Here is a 14,971-nt window from a genome sequence, read left to right as displayed (position 1 = left end):
TTTACACATATTGTGAAATGATTACAATAGGTTTATTTAACACCCATCACCTCATATAGATATAATAAAAAAAAAAAATTTCTGCTCATGATGAGAACTCTTAGGATCTACTCTCTTAACAACTTTCCTGTATATCACAAAGCAGTCTTAACTACAGTCATCATGTTGCACATTATATCCCTAGTACTTACTTACCTTATAACTGTAAGTTTGTACCTTTTGTTCACTTTCCTCCAACTTCCCCTCCCCCTCCCCTGCACCTCTGGTAACCACAAATCTGATTTCTTTTCCTATGAGTTTGATGTGTGTTTGTGTGTCGTTTGTTTTTTTTCTTTCTTAGATTCCATATATAAGTGAGATCATACAGTATATGTCTTTCCCTGACTTATTTCACTTAGCCTCTAGGTCCATTCATGTTGTTGCAAATTGTAGGATTTCCTCTTTTTATGGCTGAATAATATTCCACTGCGTGTGTGTGCATGTGTATATATACACACATATACATACATATATACATATACGTACATGCACACACACACCCCCCACAACTTCTTTATCCATTCATCCACAGATGAACATTTAGGTTGTTTCCATGTCTTGGCTACAGAAAATAATGCTGCTATGAACATGGTGGGTACAGATATTTTTTGAAGGGGAAGATAGTTTAAGTAGATCAATCCTAGTCATTCATGGCCCCAAAGAACCCAGAGAAAAAAAGAGAGTTGATTCTAGTTCTCTTAAAGGTCTAAATCATTCTATGGTGGGACAGGCATGAGACAAAGGATTTTCTATCATTCTGGACTCAGTAGATCAGGACAAGTAGAAAAAAATAATTAAACTTAACCTTGTAGGACTTTAATTCATCAAAATTAAGATAAGTCTAAGAAATCACCAAAGGACTGAGAAGTTAAATGATATTTCCATATTATGTGTATGCTGGAGGGAGAGGGTTTTGGGAAAGAGGGGCAGCTTGTTGAAAACCCAAGTGCCCATCAACAGACAACTGGTTTAAGAAGATGTGGTGGATATATATATATGGGTAAATATATTACTCAGTCATAAAAAAGAATGAAATATTGCCACCTGCAGCAACATGAATGGATCTAAAGAAAATCATACTTAGTGAAGTAAGTCAGACAGACAAAGGCAAGTATTATATAATATCACTTACATGTGGAATCTAAAAAATAATACTAATGAATCTATTTACAAAACAGAAACAGGCTCACAGACATAGGAAACAAGTTTATGGTCACCAAAAGGGAAAAGGGGGGAGGGGGGGAGGGATAAATTAGGAGTATGAGATTAACAGATACACACTACTATACATAAAATAGGTTAATTACAAGGATTTACTGTATAGCACAGGGAACTATATTCAGTATCTTGTAATAACCTATAATGGAAAATAATCTGAAATATATATATATAAAACAAACTGAATCACTTTGCTGCACACCTGAAACTAACACAATATTGTAAATCAACTATACTTCAATAAATGGATAGATCTGATAGGAACTAATAAATGTAAAATGATTGAGCCAAATGGAACATCATGGCTTGGCAACCACCAAAAAATAACAATAAAGTTGTTTTTCTTTTTTAATAATAAAAAAGAAGAAAACCCTTCAGGTATAAACAGAAAATAGATAAAATCAGTTATTATTTTTTAAAGCTAATTAAAAAATTTTAAATAATTCTGTGTCCTCCCTAGTTTAGAACCATCCAGGGATGAAATAAATGACAGTAGAATACTCAAATAACAAAGGCATCTGATGTGTGGTTTGTCAGATATGCCTGGCTAGAACATTTCCTTTTCCTGTGACCTAGATCTGTCTTAAGAAACTTGCTGCCCAATTCCAACAGCCCCACTTTCTACCTGCTGTGGATTCCTAAGGTATTCTACCCCAGTCTCTATAAAAGACAGGTTTAACGTTTAGAGTAACAGTTCTCAAGATGTGGTATGGGTACCCCTGGGAATTTCCGATACTCTTTCAGCTGGTCTTCAAGGTCAAAACTATTTTCATATTCAGATGTTATTTGCTGTTTTCATGCCCATTCTCTCATGAGTGTACAGTGGAGTTTTCCATAGGCTACATGACGCTTTATATAACAGACTGAACACAGAAGCAAATGTGAAAATCCAGTTGCCTTCTGTCACGCCAGACATTAAAACAAATTGCAACAATGTAAAATAATGTCTCTCACTAATATTTTTGTTTTGGAAATAGTTATTTTATTAAAAACGTTATTTATGTTAACATGTAAAAGGCTTTTTATTGTTATTATGAAATATGTTAATAAACATTTAAAAATATCTCTCAGTGTTCTAAGTATCCAGATACGGTAAGTATCTAGAGACATAACCCACACAAACAAAAGGGGTCCACAATAATTTTTAAGAGTATATAAAAGGGGTCCTGAGACGAAAAAGTTTGAGAAGCATAACTGTGCCTTCAAAGATAAAGAAACAAATTCCCAAACTCGCCAGACATCTTGATTCAAGCATGGACGTCTCAGTATATTGTTAGAAAATGTATATAGAGTAAACACATAAAGTAAGGAAAGTAAATATAGAAGGTCTGAATCACTCTGTAGTAGGGCTGGAAGGGACAAAGGATTTTGGATCATCCTGGATTCCTGGGTCCAGAAAAAACTACTTGAATTTAACCATATATGCTCCTTTGAGCATCCTCAGGCAGGAATGTGGACTTCAATAATTTGTCCCTATGAAAAAACACAACCTTCTTTACCTTGAGGTAAACAAAATTGTCCAAAACGAAGGCTGCCTGTTATGGACTGAATTGTTCCTCCCCCGCCCCCAGCTTCATATATTGAAGCACTAATCCCCAGTGTGACTGTTTTGGGAGACAGGGCCTTTAAGGAGGTGATTAAGGTGAAATGAGGTCATAAGAGCAGGCTGACAGAACCGGTGTTCTGATCAGAGGAAGAGACACCAGTGCTCTCTATACACACAGAAGAAAGGCCATGTGAGGACACAGCAAGAAGGCAGTCATCTGCAAGCCAGGAAGAGGACTTTCACCAGAAACCAACCATGCCGGCATCTTAATCTTGAACTCCTAACCCTCACACTGTAGGAAAACTTTTGTTAAGCTACCCAGTCTGTGGTACCCTGCCTATACTCTGTTTCCATATAAGCACTCCATAAATATACTGAGTAAGAGGGGGAAAAGGAGACTTTTTAAGTGGGAAGGAGATGTTGAATAAATGTCTTTACAGTCCACACACCATTATTTATGTTACATGGCCACTAAGCAGATGTTTTAAGTGTTGTTCTTCTCAAAATGTCACCTAATTTTTTACCTTTGATTAATATCAGGACAGAAACATCCACATTTTTTCCTACTGGTTACTGTCAGGTCTAAAATTCATGCTTTCATATTTCAGTTCATACTATAACTAACTCATACCATTAGTTATTCTATTTTGTCAAGAGAGCCCTGCCTGTCAATGGCTTTACCTACTTGACAGCCATGACACAGCTTCACCTCCTTTACTCTTTCCCTAAGGCCACCTGAATGCTTATGCATAACCAATTCATGCCTCTTACCAATTCTTGGATATTAGGAAATTCCTTTCTAAAAGTCAAATCTAATTGGCTTGGTAATTGTTTTTGTGGCTCTCTGATGAAGGGCAAAATAGCCCAATGGCAGGTCAGCCAGAAGGCCCTACAGCACTGCAGGAAAAGAAATTGATTTAACTGCACCACTTTGGTCTCAAATGCACAGCAGCTCTCTAGCTATGAAAAAGGCAGAGAAGATGAAAGGACAAGGGAGGAAAATGTTGGGTCATTCTTTAATTTTGATTTTGAAAATGCTTCAGAGTAAGAGACACCCTCTCTCTAAGCATCATCTTCCCTCCCCTCAAACATGGGGACCACGTCTTATTTAGCACTATCTTCCCGGTACAAAGCACAGGGTCTGAAACACAGCAAGTGCTCAAAATGCATTTCAATGGAAAGGGAAGCTGAATGAACATTGATAAGAATATTCAAAAAAAGTGCCTTGAAATTACTCTATTTGTTATAGAGATATGTATAGAAAAAGGAAGAGCACTGAAATTCAACTTTATCTGCAAAAACTAAAAGAAAAAACCTCCAAATTAAAAGAGCACAAACAAAACCAAATTCCTATTTAAATGTTTTAGTTGTTTGATGTAATATTAGTCTTAGATAACATTTACTGAATATCCAATATGTATGAAACATTATATTAGGTGCCAACTCTAGTAGCAACCAAATACAAGAGAACTGTGTTTTTAATCTGTTAAATGTAATTGACAGTTCCTGGCTGAACAAGCATGTATGTTCTTTACACAGAATTCAAAATGTGGTTTTAACCAGAGAAAATGAATACTAAACTAGTGGTACCTCTGCTTTCATAACATACTTTATGCTTCTTTGAGCATCCCTGGGAATAAATGTGGACTCCAGTAACTTATTCCTGTGGGAAAACACTATCTTCTTAACCCTGAGGCATCCCAGGGGCAATTATAGCCCAAGATGAGGAATACCTCTCCTCGTTCCCATGCAATCCATCCATATAGCCACCAAACACTTGAAGGATTATTCCTTACATCCTTTACCTTGATGTTTGATCAAAATCACTACCTTAGATGTTTCAGAAGTTCAAAATGTTATCTTTGTGAGGAAAACAAACAAAAACCAGACCCAGAGCCTCCTGGCAGTGTTGAAGTAAGGAGGTAAACTGCCATAATTCATAATAGATTCTTAGAGCCAAAAGCTGCTGCCAAGTTACATTTATTCAGCAAAAATAATAATAAAATAAGGGTGTCACTGTCACTAGCAGAAATACAAATTCACTAGTAAAACTAGCTTCTTAGTAAGCTTCCTGTGAGGAAACATAACAAAATAGGTATGAATTTAAATACACACTATATTATAGACATGTCTGTTTGCATTCCTGACGCCTATGATATTTGTAGGCCTTGTTGCCAGTAAACGAAGTACGTTTATTCTATATCCTCATGTTAACACTACCCCTTTTGGTCTTTAATTCCTCACTATTTCAACCCCACCTAACAGACAAAATATATATAATACCTAAGACTGAAATAAGTTCTACTTGTACGAATAATGAGGTGGTGCATATTACATTTGCTTGAAGGAACAGGAAGAACACACCTAAGCCAGAATTAAATTGGGTGTAGAAATGAGTAGTTCCTCTAGTTAGGCAACACTTCCCTGAAAGTGTTACAAATGCATAATAATTGTTAATAAATATGAAATGGAAAGAATCCTCCCTTATACTAGCCTCAAGCCTTTAGTAAACAAGATACAAGACATACCATATGTTCACCATTTCAAAATCTCACCATGGCTGGAATATGCCAAACCATCATGTATCTTAAACTTCAGTGAATATCAGAAAAATTTTTGAGTTTCTGTGCATATTTTAGTTTTTTAACTAAAGATATTAAAACATCTCGGTAATATCCTTAAATAAGAATTACAGAGCTAGTGAGTGAGGAGCTAGGATTTGAATGCAGCAGTCTGACCTGCTCTTCACTATTACACTACACTATGCAGTAGTCTTATGAAATGAGGTAGATTCATGGACAGATCTCCAAAATGAAGAAATAAAAGTACTGATTGACATATATACACTAATATGTATAAAATAGATAATGAATAAGAACCTGCTGTATAAAAAATAAAATTAAATTAAAAAAAAAAAGAAATAAAAGTACAAAACCAAATGTACCCAAGGAAAATGGTGTGGGATGGGACCTGTCCTTCTCAAAGTCTGATAGTCTTTGAAGAGAGTGTACTGATTTGTGCATCCGTATACCTTTAAAAAAAATTAATTCTACTGGAGTGTAAGCTCCTCAAGGGCAGAGACCATTCTGCATTCATACTGTACTCCAGCTTTAAGAATAAAGCTTGGACTAAGTTAGCATACAGTGAAGGTATTTATTTGAGGGTATATCTTTTTAAAAACTATTATCTTTTAAAAAAGAGTTAAGTGGGGATGTGTCAAAGACAAATTAAAAAAAAAATCTGTTAATTGAGGTAGTCTAAAATGCTATGCAAGAAAATTGTATTAAAATATTCACAGTATGCTTCTTCTCTGACCCCCACTCCTGACTCCCCAATGCAGAAGAATGCAGCAAGGAGACACGGAAAACTAATTTTGGTTTGTTATATTTTTAATCTTGGTGATAAAAATAAGAGGTGAAGAAAAATTCTTAGCATGATGTAAACAGGAAGAAATTCAAAATGAAAAAAAGGGGAACATAACAACAAAAAAGAGAAGAAAATAATTAAGTAGATTTGAACCCCAGCACTACCTGGTTTCAGTGAAAAACAATTAAACCCAAAGCACTCATCTTCTTCAAAATTTTTTGTTCTATATATTTCTGCATTTATTTTCTCTGGTTGTTATCCACAGTGGAATTAATATAGAACCAAGAGAAAATATAAAATTTACGATAATGTACAAGTGTCTAACAATAACCATTTAATTCTACTGACTAGCACTCAAAAACAGTGTCAATTCCACAGAGGAAATAATCTAGTTAAACAATTCTGGCTAGAAGATACCAAAAAGCATCAAGTTAACAGTGCAACATAATAGTCCATGGACTAAAAATAGACCAGTTCAGAATACTGAGAGCATTTAGTTCCTTTATCCTTATATTTATTATTATGACAATGATCAGAATTCACATAAAGATATGCCATTTTAGTCACTTAAAAGTTAGCCGATATCCTTGTGGGGAAAATAAAATTATTTTAGCTTAATTTTCAATTTTCTTTTCCTTTTCTAGGCTAATTATTTTATGCTAATGTTTATATTTATATCAAATATGTCCTCCAGCCAAACTTATAATCTTTATCTTACAAAATATTTCTAAAAATCTTTCCTCATAACATAGGTCCCACAGTCCTTGACAATCCTCAGGGCACCTCTTAAAAAGATTTAGCTATAAAAAGTAATTGAACATGTCATTGATGACTAAATATTTATGCTCATTAATCTCTCGGGCAAAGCTACATACCTTTGTAAAATCTAACGCTAAAAAGTTTATCTTTAATTCCATCAACTACCTGGATATTGTTTCAAAAAAATCTTAACTGCATAATTCCTTAGTTAACATGAAAAATGGCATTCAGCATAATAAATTACGAGTTTTATTATGAGTGTCTATTATGAGTGATTTAACAGAGAGTTCATATCACTGCATGAGACCTGCAGAAGAAGTTTATAAGAACTCTTCAATATACAGAATGCTTATGAGTTAGATAATACCTCAGTTGGTGAATAAATTTGCTAGACTTGATCTCAGATGGATTTGAACAAATAATTATTTTACTGATAATTCTGAAATACTTCTCCATCAGATTGATAAAACACAAAGTAAATGATAGTACCAAATCTACAGCAAAAACTTTGCCGTCAATATACAACTTACTGAGAGTCAGCTTGATTATCATGAACCTATTTTTTTAAAAAATAGTGATTATTCATAAGTCTGGGATTGTAACCACATTTTTTCTACCAATAGTTATTGTCACTTGATTATTTGCCAAGAAGGGCTTCTATGTATGAATTCTTCAAGTCTTTATCTCAATAGCATTTCCCAAATTGGCAATTAATTACAACAGAACTATGTACCCAACTGCAATGAACTACTGCACTCTAGGCTAGCCACACTTTAGTGAATGTGCGTTTATTTCTATCCAACTCGGCACACTATGATTTTTATCTAATCTCCAAGTCACACTAGACCCTCCTTCCTACATTGAATTATTTTCCTGTGTGCTTCCTCCAAATGGAAAATTACTAAGCGTCTCGGTAGCTTGTATGGATGCAGATGGAAGTGAGGCTGCTGTTTTAAACAGCAATGCATTTCTTACTCCCACAAACACCCAACACTCTACCCTCAGTTTGAGCTGTTTTCTTAATCTAGGTGTCCAATCTAGATACTGAAAGGACAATGTCAGTGCCCCAAAAGGTTTAGGTACTAAGCGTTTAAAGAGTGGAGAAACTACTGCTAAAAGTATAAGGGGAAACCAGCCCAAACTTACAGGCATGATCTTAATGTATCTAGGACACGCTAGTTCCTCCCGTCAAGCCCCAAGGGCCTTACTTAACCATTGAGGCCCTTTTGACAATTATGCGACAAGAAGAAACTAGACAAATATTATACTACTTCTGTCTTCAAATCACACTACTAATACCAACTTAAAGAAAGATCTTTTAAACATTTAGCTCTCCTTAATCACTCCCACTAAACTCCATTTTTCCTCTAAACAGAATTCTGGAATGGTGTAATGTTGTTGAGGTGATGAATATTCTAACAACTGTTTTAAATCTTATAAAATAACAATTTCAGCTGTGATCCAAAGCCTCCTTACCCGCCAGAAAGTTCCTCTATGGCACCAAATGACACCTGAGGCAGTTGTCTGGGAAACACTACCACACAGTCCTGGTCATCATTTGCTATGAGATCCAGGAAGGAAAGGAGCACATCCAACCCACAGAGGTACCAGTTCTCTCAATGCACTTCCCATTCTCCTGTTCTCCCAGCTTATGAAGCTCTCCCTGTAGAACATGAGAAAACCTCCTTAAACACCCTTCCTCCCAGATCTCTGGCTTGGCCTCCCCCAATAGCACCAGAGGTCTGGAGAAGACTCTGGACCATCCAATCCCCAAATCTACAGAAGTCCAGACAATTGGCTGGAGTTTTGTTTTGGTGACTTCATTCTTTAACTAAGTGGGAGGAATTCCCAGGAGGACCTTCATTAAGGAAAAGAGTTTCAAAGGGTCTTCTACATTTGAACTTGATTCTCCACTGCTTTTTCAAACTCCCTTGGAAGCCTAAATTTTCTTTATTTGGAAAATGAACTGATTTCTAGTTTAGATGCAATGTTGGAATTTTTAAAAAACTGGTTCATTGTTCAACCATAAACATCAGTAGAAAGGTGAAACAAAACCAGGCAATAAAGAACAGTGACTGCCACCACGATGGTCCCACAAGGTCAACGGCTCAACAGTACTCTGTATTTTTTTTTTTCTTGAAATCTGAAACATTCAGGAAAGTGAACAGTACCAACTTACAAGTAACTATGACTTTTCTGACTAGGAAAGAGAAGTACACAGTATGATTAAACTCATGGCAAATGTTTTCTATCTCCTTCTAGGGCCTCCAAATGCCAGTCTTAACTCATTCATCCCCTCACCCCTCCATTCCTTTTGTCCAACCAGACCCACCTATTTCCCCTTTCCAACCTTGACTCAACCTCACACAACAGTGTCCTACTCTCCAAAAGAGACTCATTACCAAGCCAAAGACTTGCAAGGCTCAAGGTATGACCATTTTGAAAATCTCTGCCTATCAGCTTCCTCCTTACCTTAAATCCCTACATAGCTCTCACCTTCATCACTAATTCTCTTAAGTCCCAATTTTCCCCAAAGATCTCTGGATTCAGAGTCCTACAGGCACTCCCAGGATAATCACAAATGGATTACAACAATGAATCAGGTTACAGCGGAATCCTGACCACTCTTTCATAGACACAGGAACTCCTACTGTCACATTTACTGCACAGAAACACCAGGGCAATGAGCAGCCTTCTCTACAAAGACCACTGAATAAAAACGGAGCTGTACCACCAAGGGCTCCAAAATTTCCCTCACTCCCATCCCTAGTTTCCAGTGAACACTCTTAAAAGGCACATATCTAGGAATTCAAATTTAAAAAAAAAAAACCTGTTTCTCAGCTTGCTCCAGTGATATTATGGAAAAGTGTAGTGGCATTAGCTCCAACTCCAACCTCCTACAGTTTTCAAGACATGTGGTCGCTAATTAACAGAACATGGCTGCACTGTCCTCCTCGCCTCAAATGCCAAGAACCACAGGCTTGATTTAGCTCCATCCCAACTTCCGGGGTAACTCTGGCTAAACTCCTCTATATCTCAATCTCCTAACATTTTCACAGAGAGAGTCAAAATGAGGCTGTTTTCTAACAGGAGTGTTACACTTAATCAGTAGAAATGTGAACTTATTGTTGACAGATGTTATATGAACAGGTTATAAAGACAATCCTGTACATTTATTTCATAATTATAAGTCTATATATTCTTCTTCTGTATTCTATTATTTTCATATTCTTCTATATTCTATTATTTTCATATTAGCATGAAAATAAAACTAGATTATTCCATTTCATTTCTCTTATTGAGGTTAGCATTAACTGATAGCAGGTTTGTGGGGCTTTCTGTAACTGTGCCTAGCAGAAAATCTACTTGTAAACAGGCATTTCAAAAATGGTGTCTGACTGAATTACTGAGGAGGAAATCACCCCTTGCTTATTTTCTATATGATAACTTCCTTATAACCAATCTTTTTTTAAAAATTATTTATCTATTTATTTATTTATTTATTTATGGCTGTGTTGGGTCTTCGTTTCTGTGCGAGGGCTTTCTCTAGTTGCGGCGAGCGGGGGCCACTCTTCATCGCGGTGCGCGGGCCTCTCACTATCGCGGCCTCTCCCGTTGCGGAACACAGGCTCCAGACGCGCAGGCTCAGCAATTGTGGCTCACGGGCCGAGTCGCTCCGCGGCATGTGGGATCTTCCCAGACCAGGGCTCGAACCCGTGTCCCCTGCATTGGCAAGCATTCTCAACCACTGCGCCACCAAGGAAGCCCTCTTATAACCAATCTTTATGGTTCTATCTCTTTCAAACTGAGTTCTCAAGAGTCATCTACAGATAAATGATAATCACTGGTTTTAACTGTTTCTAAAATATGCTGTCTATTTATCTTGTCTCAAGATACTTTTGTGGGGAAGTTGTTATGTAAAGTGAAGGACTTTTCCACCTCTGCTTTCCAGTTAAAAACTGGATTGGTTTCTAGTTACAGCCTCAACCTTATACTATTAAATGATGTTAACATTCGAATCCAGTATACTCCTATTTCCCTTAACTGAAATAAATACTTAAGACAGAAGGATAAAAGCAGAATTTAACTTATATCCCATCATATAGAGAAACTATTATCTTCCATTTTTAACGTTTTTTTCTCAGTATGGTAAGTTATCACAGAACAAAAGAAAACTGTATATGAACAGAATGTGGTAAGCTCACATTTTTTTTTTTTTTTATTATTTATTATGACTGTGTTGAGTCTTCGTTTCTATGCGAGGGCTTTCTCTAGTTGCGGCAAGTGGGGACCACTCTTCATCGCGGTGCGCGGGCCTCTCACCATCGCGGCCTCTCTTGTTGCGGAGCACAGGCTCCAGACGCGCAGGCTCAGTAATTGTGGCTCACGGGCCCAGTTGCTCCGTGGCATGTGGGATCTTCCCAGACCAGGGCTCGAACCCGTGTCCCCTGCATTGGCAGGCAGATTCTCAACCACTGCGCCACCAGGGAAGCCCTCACATTTTTGATAGTTGCTAAAAAAAAAAAATTAAAACAAATGCATACCTATAGGATAAATGTTATTTGTAAGATTAAAAAGGTGAAATCACAATTTTATACTGCCTTACAATCCATGAATATCTAATTAGTTGTCCAGACTTCCCATTTTGGAAGTTGGGAAATAGTTGCATTTGAATGCCAATCTGATAACAAAAAAAAAAAATAGTTTTATAAGACAGGAAAGTGCCCCTTGTTTGATTATGCACAAGGCTGTAGTTCTAAACTGATTATTGGGGGCTTTGGGGAAAAAAACCTGTTTAAATTATGTTTTCAGTGCTGGAGCTTCCAAATATCATCCTTTTCCACCCTCTGAAGATTCACTTTGGGCCATACCACAAACTAGAAAGCATTTAAAAATACACACACACATATACACACAAATATATTCATACGGAATTTGCTTATCTAGTAAACTTCTCAGAAGCTCCCTTCTGGTGAATACTTCTAGTATGCTCAAACTGAAGTGCAGATTCCTAGACCCAACCTCAGACCTCCTCAATCAGATTCTGAGGGTGAGCTCTGTATTTCCATTCCTTAACATAAATTTAAATTACTCTAAAATACCCCAACCCTGCATGCAAATGAGAACAAATAAAACTAGGTGGTCATCAAATAATTACTTGCCCTAATCTAGTACATCTATCAAAAGACCTCTAGAGTTGCTATCTATTTTTTGTTTGGTTTTTGGTAATATATCAATCACTGCTCCCTAACAGTTTCACTTCTACCTGCCTAACAGAACATAATAGTTACTACCAAACTAATCTTGAGTACTAGTCCAGCACATTTCTCTCCCCATAAAAAAGGCACCAAAGATCCAAAGCCAGACTGGATATCTAGTCTTCAGCATAATAGTCAGGAGTCCCCATCAAGGGCAAGACCAAAAACATCTCCTGAGCCAAATAGAAATTCTTGGCAATAAGGTACCTCCTTGTAAGCCCTTTCTGGAGATGTGCATCTTAAATGGATTACAGCAGTGTGTTACCTCGACAGGTTAACATAGGATGGTCATCAAATAAATCCATTATCAGCAGGCAGAGAGCAGGGTCCAAGAAAAATGAGTCATACCTGAAGCAACTTTTGACAGAAAACACGGAAAGTAGAAAAAGCCTTACTGGAACAGATGAGTACTGAAAACCAAATTAGCAAAACAAACTAAATTTGCCTCCTTTACAAATTTACCCTTTTTCAGGCGGTGAAATCATTGACAAGATTTTAACTGAAAGATACGTGGGTCCCAAATTACTGAAACTTTTTTATTAAGCTCTCACACCTCTCTCCATATACAGGCATATATGAGAAAATGTAAGTGGTGACAATTTTATTAAAAGAGAATAAATGTGTAACAAAAGCCCACACCAAACTTGATAAATCCTGCAATAATAAATTCTATGGGTAATGGAATACTCTGCACCAGAACACCCAGACCTATGGGAGAATTAGATGTACCTATTCTTTGTACTCAAAAGGATTAAGTACAAAGATAAATATACTTTACACTATACCCTGTCCTGTTTGAAGACACTAGAAAATTCTACAGTTATTCTTCAAAAGTTCTGAAATAAATAATGAGTCCACCTTAAACCTGAAAAGCACCTCAAATTGCTAGGACCTAATTTCTTGTTGACTTTAGATGTTGTAGTTTCTATTCTCCTTGTTAAAGGACGCTAGATAAGGAGTGATTAATACATTGACTAAAATGATGCATTGCTAAACTGTCTCCAGCACAGAGTCTGAAAAATCTGGAAGACAGACAGGAAAGGATTAGAAATCCAATTTCCTACATGAAAGTTGAAGCATTGCTTCTTTTTTGTTCTCCTCTCTGGGGCTTTTCCACTGCCCTCCCAAATGTGACAATTTGCAAATATTCACATCTAGAGGAGCATATTCTAAAACTATTCTAAGATGGGAGAAAAGGCCCCAATTTTAAGACTTGAGAATGTACTTTAATTCTGTAGGCACAGGTTCACCAAATCAGCTAGCAATAATCTTGACCAACTGGGTGACTCAGCCTTGTGAGTTTTTTTTTTTTTTTTTTAATTTAGAGGAAACTTCTCGTTTAAAATCCTACAAACATGGAATCTCCAAGCTTTCTACCTAGAACAAAGAAAAAGCCTCGGAATACTCACTGGAAGGGATTTAAGGATTTGTATTAAACATATTCTATACCAAAATACTAGATCGTCTCTAAGCTTCCTTTCAGCTCAAATCTTCCGTATTTTTCTTAGTAACTTTACCAGACTATTCTTAGAGCCTTAGTAATTACAAATAGAACCTGAATGAGAAAGAAAATTCAGAATTAAAGTTGTCATCATTAAGCCTAATTAAACAGTACAGACAGGAAGATGGCAGTAGAATAAAGCATCCTGAATTAGGGACAGGGAGAATATAATGAGTAGTTCGCAGTCCCATGAATGAAACACCGCATACAACAAAGTCTGGCTAGGGTTTAGGACATACTGGACATCTCTCTGTCTCCTGGGTGGCAACGGACCCACCCAAACAGGGATAGATTTTGTCTTCTATTAATGCGACAAACTACTGATATCTACCTTAAGTAACCAACCACCCGCAGGAAAACACATGTCAACTAGAAAGTGAACCCTCTCATTTTAGTGTGAATTCTCCCTTACTGGCAGTTTTCCTACTTTCTATCCCCAAAGGGAATCCATTTACTCAACGCCGCAAACTGTAAGACATCTCACCCCTACACTGTGACTCTGGCACTTCTGGTCCAAACAAAAGCCATCATTTTAAGTAGGGTGGGATTTGTTCGCTCCATTCAGTAAAGGGCTGTGGCTGTTAGAACATCCTGCAGGCTCCCGCTTTGACTCTTGCCTCAAGTCACACCGTGCTATCACCGTGACGGACCCTTGATATTTAATGAGTCTTCGACTGAAAAACTGACATTCTCGGGAGCCAGGGAAACGAGGCTTGAACGCCCTGCGGAGTGCGTCCGCAACAGACGGGAGGGTGGCAATGCCGGCAGGAACCTCCTCGGCACCCAGCAGGGGTGATCAAGCCTTTCCGCAAGTTTCTCTTCCTTCCACTAAATTAACCTGCCAAGCCCCCACCCCGTCCTATTAGGAAAAGTCACACCAGCAACTCGCTGAAGGACTGGGGGGGACAGCTCCCAGCGCGCCACAGAAGTTGGGTTTGGTCGCGGTTTAACCCTTCCTGCCCCAGAGCCATGGCCGACACCCCCTTCACCCGGGGCAAACCCAGGCTGCCAACTTTCCCGCTGCCCCCTCCTCTGCGCACAGCAGCCCAAACTTTGCTGTTCGCCCACCTGGGCGCGCAGCGGAGCGTGGGGTCCGGCCGCACCCGACACCGCCCCCACCCGGGGCAGGCGGCGGCGCTGACCTTCACGCCAGCCCCCGGCCAGCGACCGCTGCCGCCCGCCCCCTCCCCCGAGCCTCGAACTGCCTCCCCCGGTCCCCTTCCACCGCCTCCAAACGCTCGCGGGAAAACCGCGGCGGGGGCGACTGCAGCTCGACCTCGCGTG

General features: G+C 38.2%; 1 protein-coding gene across 1 annotated transcript in view; it reads right to left on the bottom strand.

Annotated features, from left to right (window-relative positions):
* LOC118892502 (leucyl and cystinyl aminopeptidase) overlaps nucleotides 1-14,658 on the bottom strand; it is a 102,919-nt gene extending 88,261 nt beyond the window's left edge. Inside the window, exon 1 of the mRNA XM_036847275.1 lies at nucleotides 14,566-14,658. Coding sequence (XP_036703170.1) covers nucleotides 14,566-14,658 — 93 coding nt within the window. The remainder of the gene's footprint in view (nucleotides 1-14,565) is intronic.
* Nucleotides 14,659-14,971: the final 313 nt, after the last annotated feature.

This window comes from Balaenoptera musculus, chromosome 3 (assembly GCF_009873245.2).
Source record: "Balaenoptera musculus isolate JJ_BM4_2016_0621 chromosome 3, mBalMus1.pri.v3, whole genome shotgun sequence".
Classification (NCBI taxonomy): domain Eukaryota; kingdom Metazoa; phylum Chordata; class Mammalia; order Artiodactyla; family Balaenopteridae; genus Balaenoptera; species Balaenoptera musculus.
This window is presented reverse-complemented; position numbering and strand designations above follow the sequence as displayed.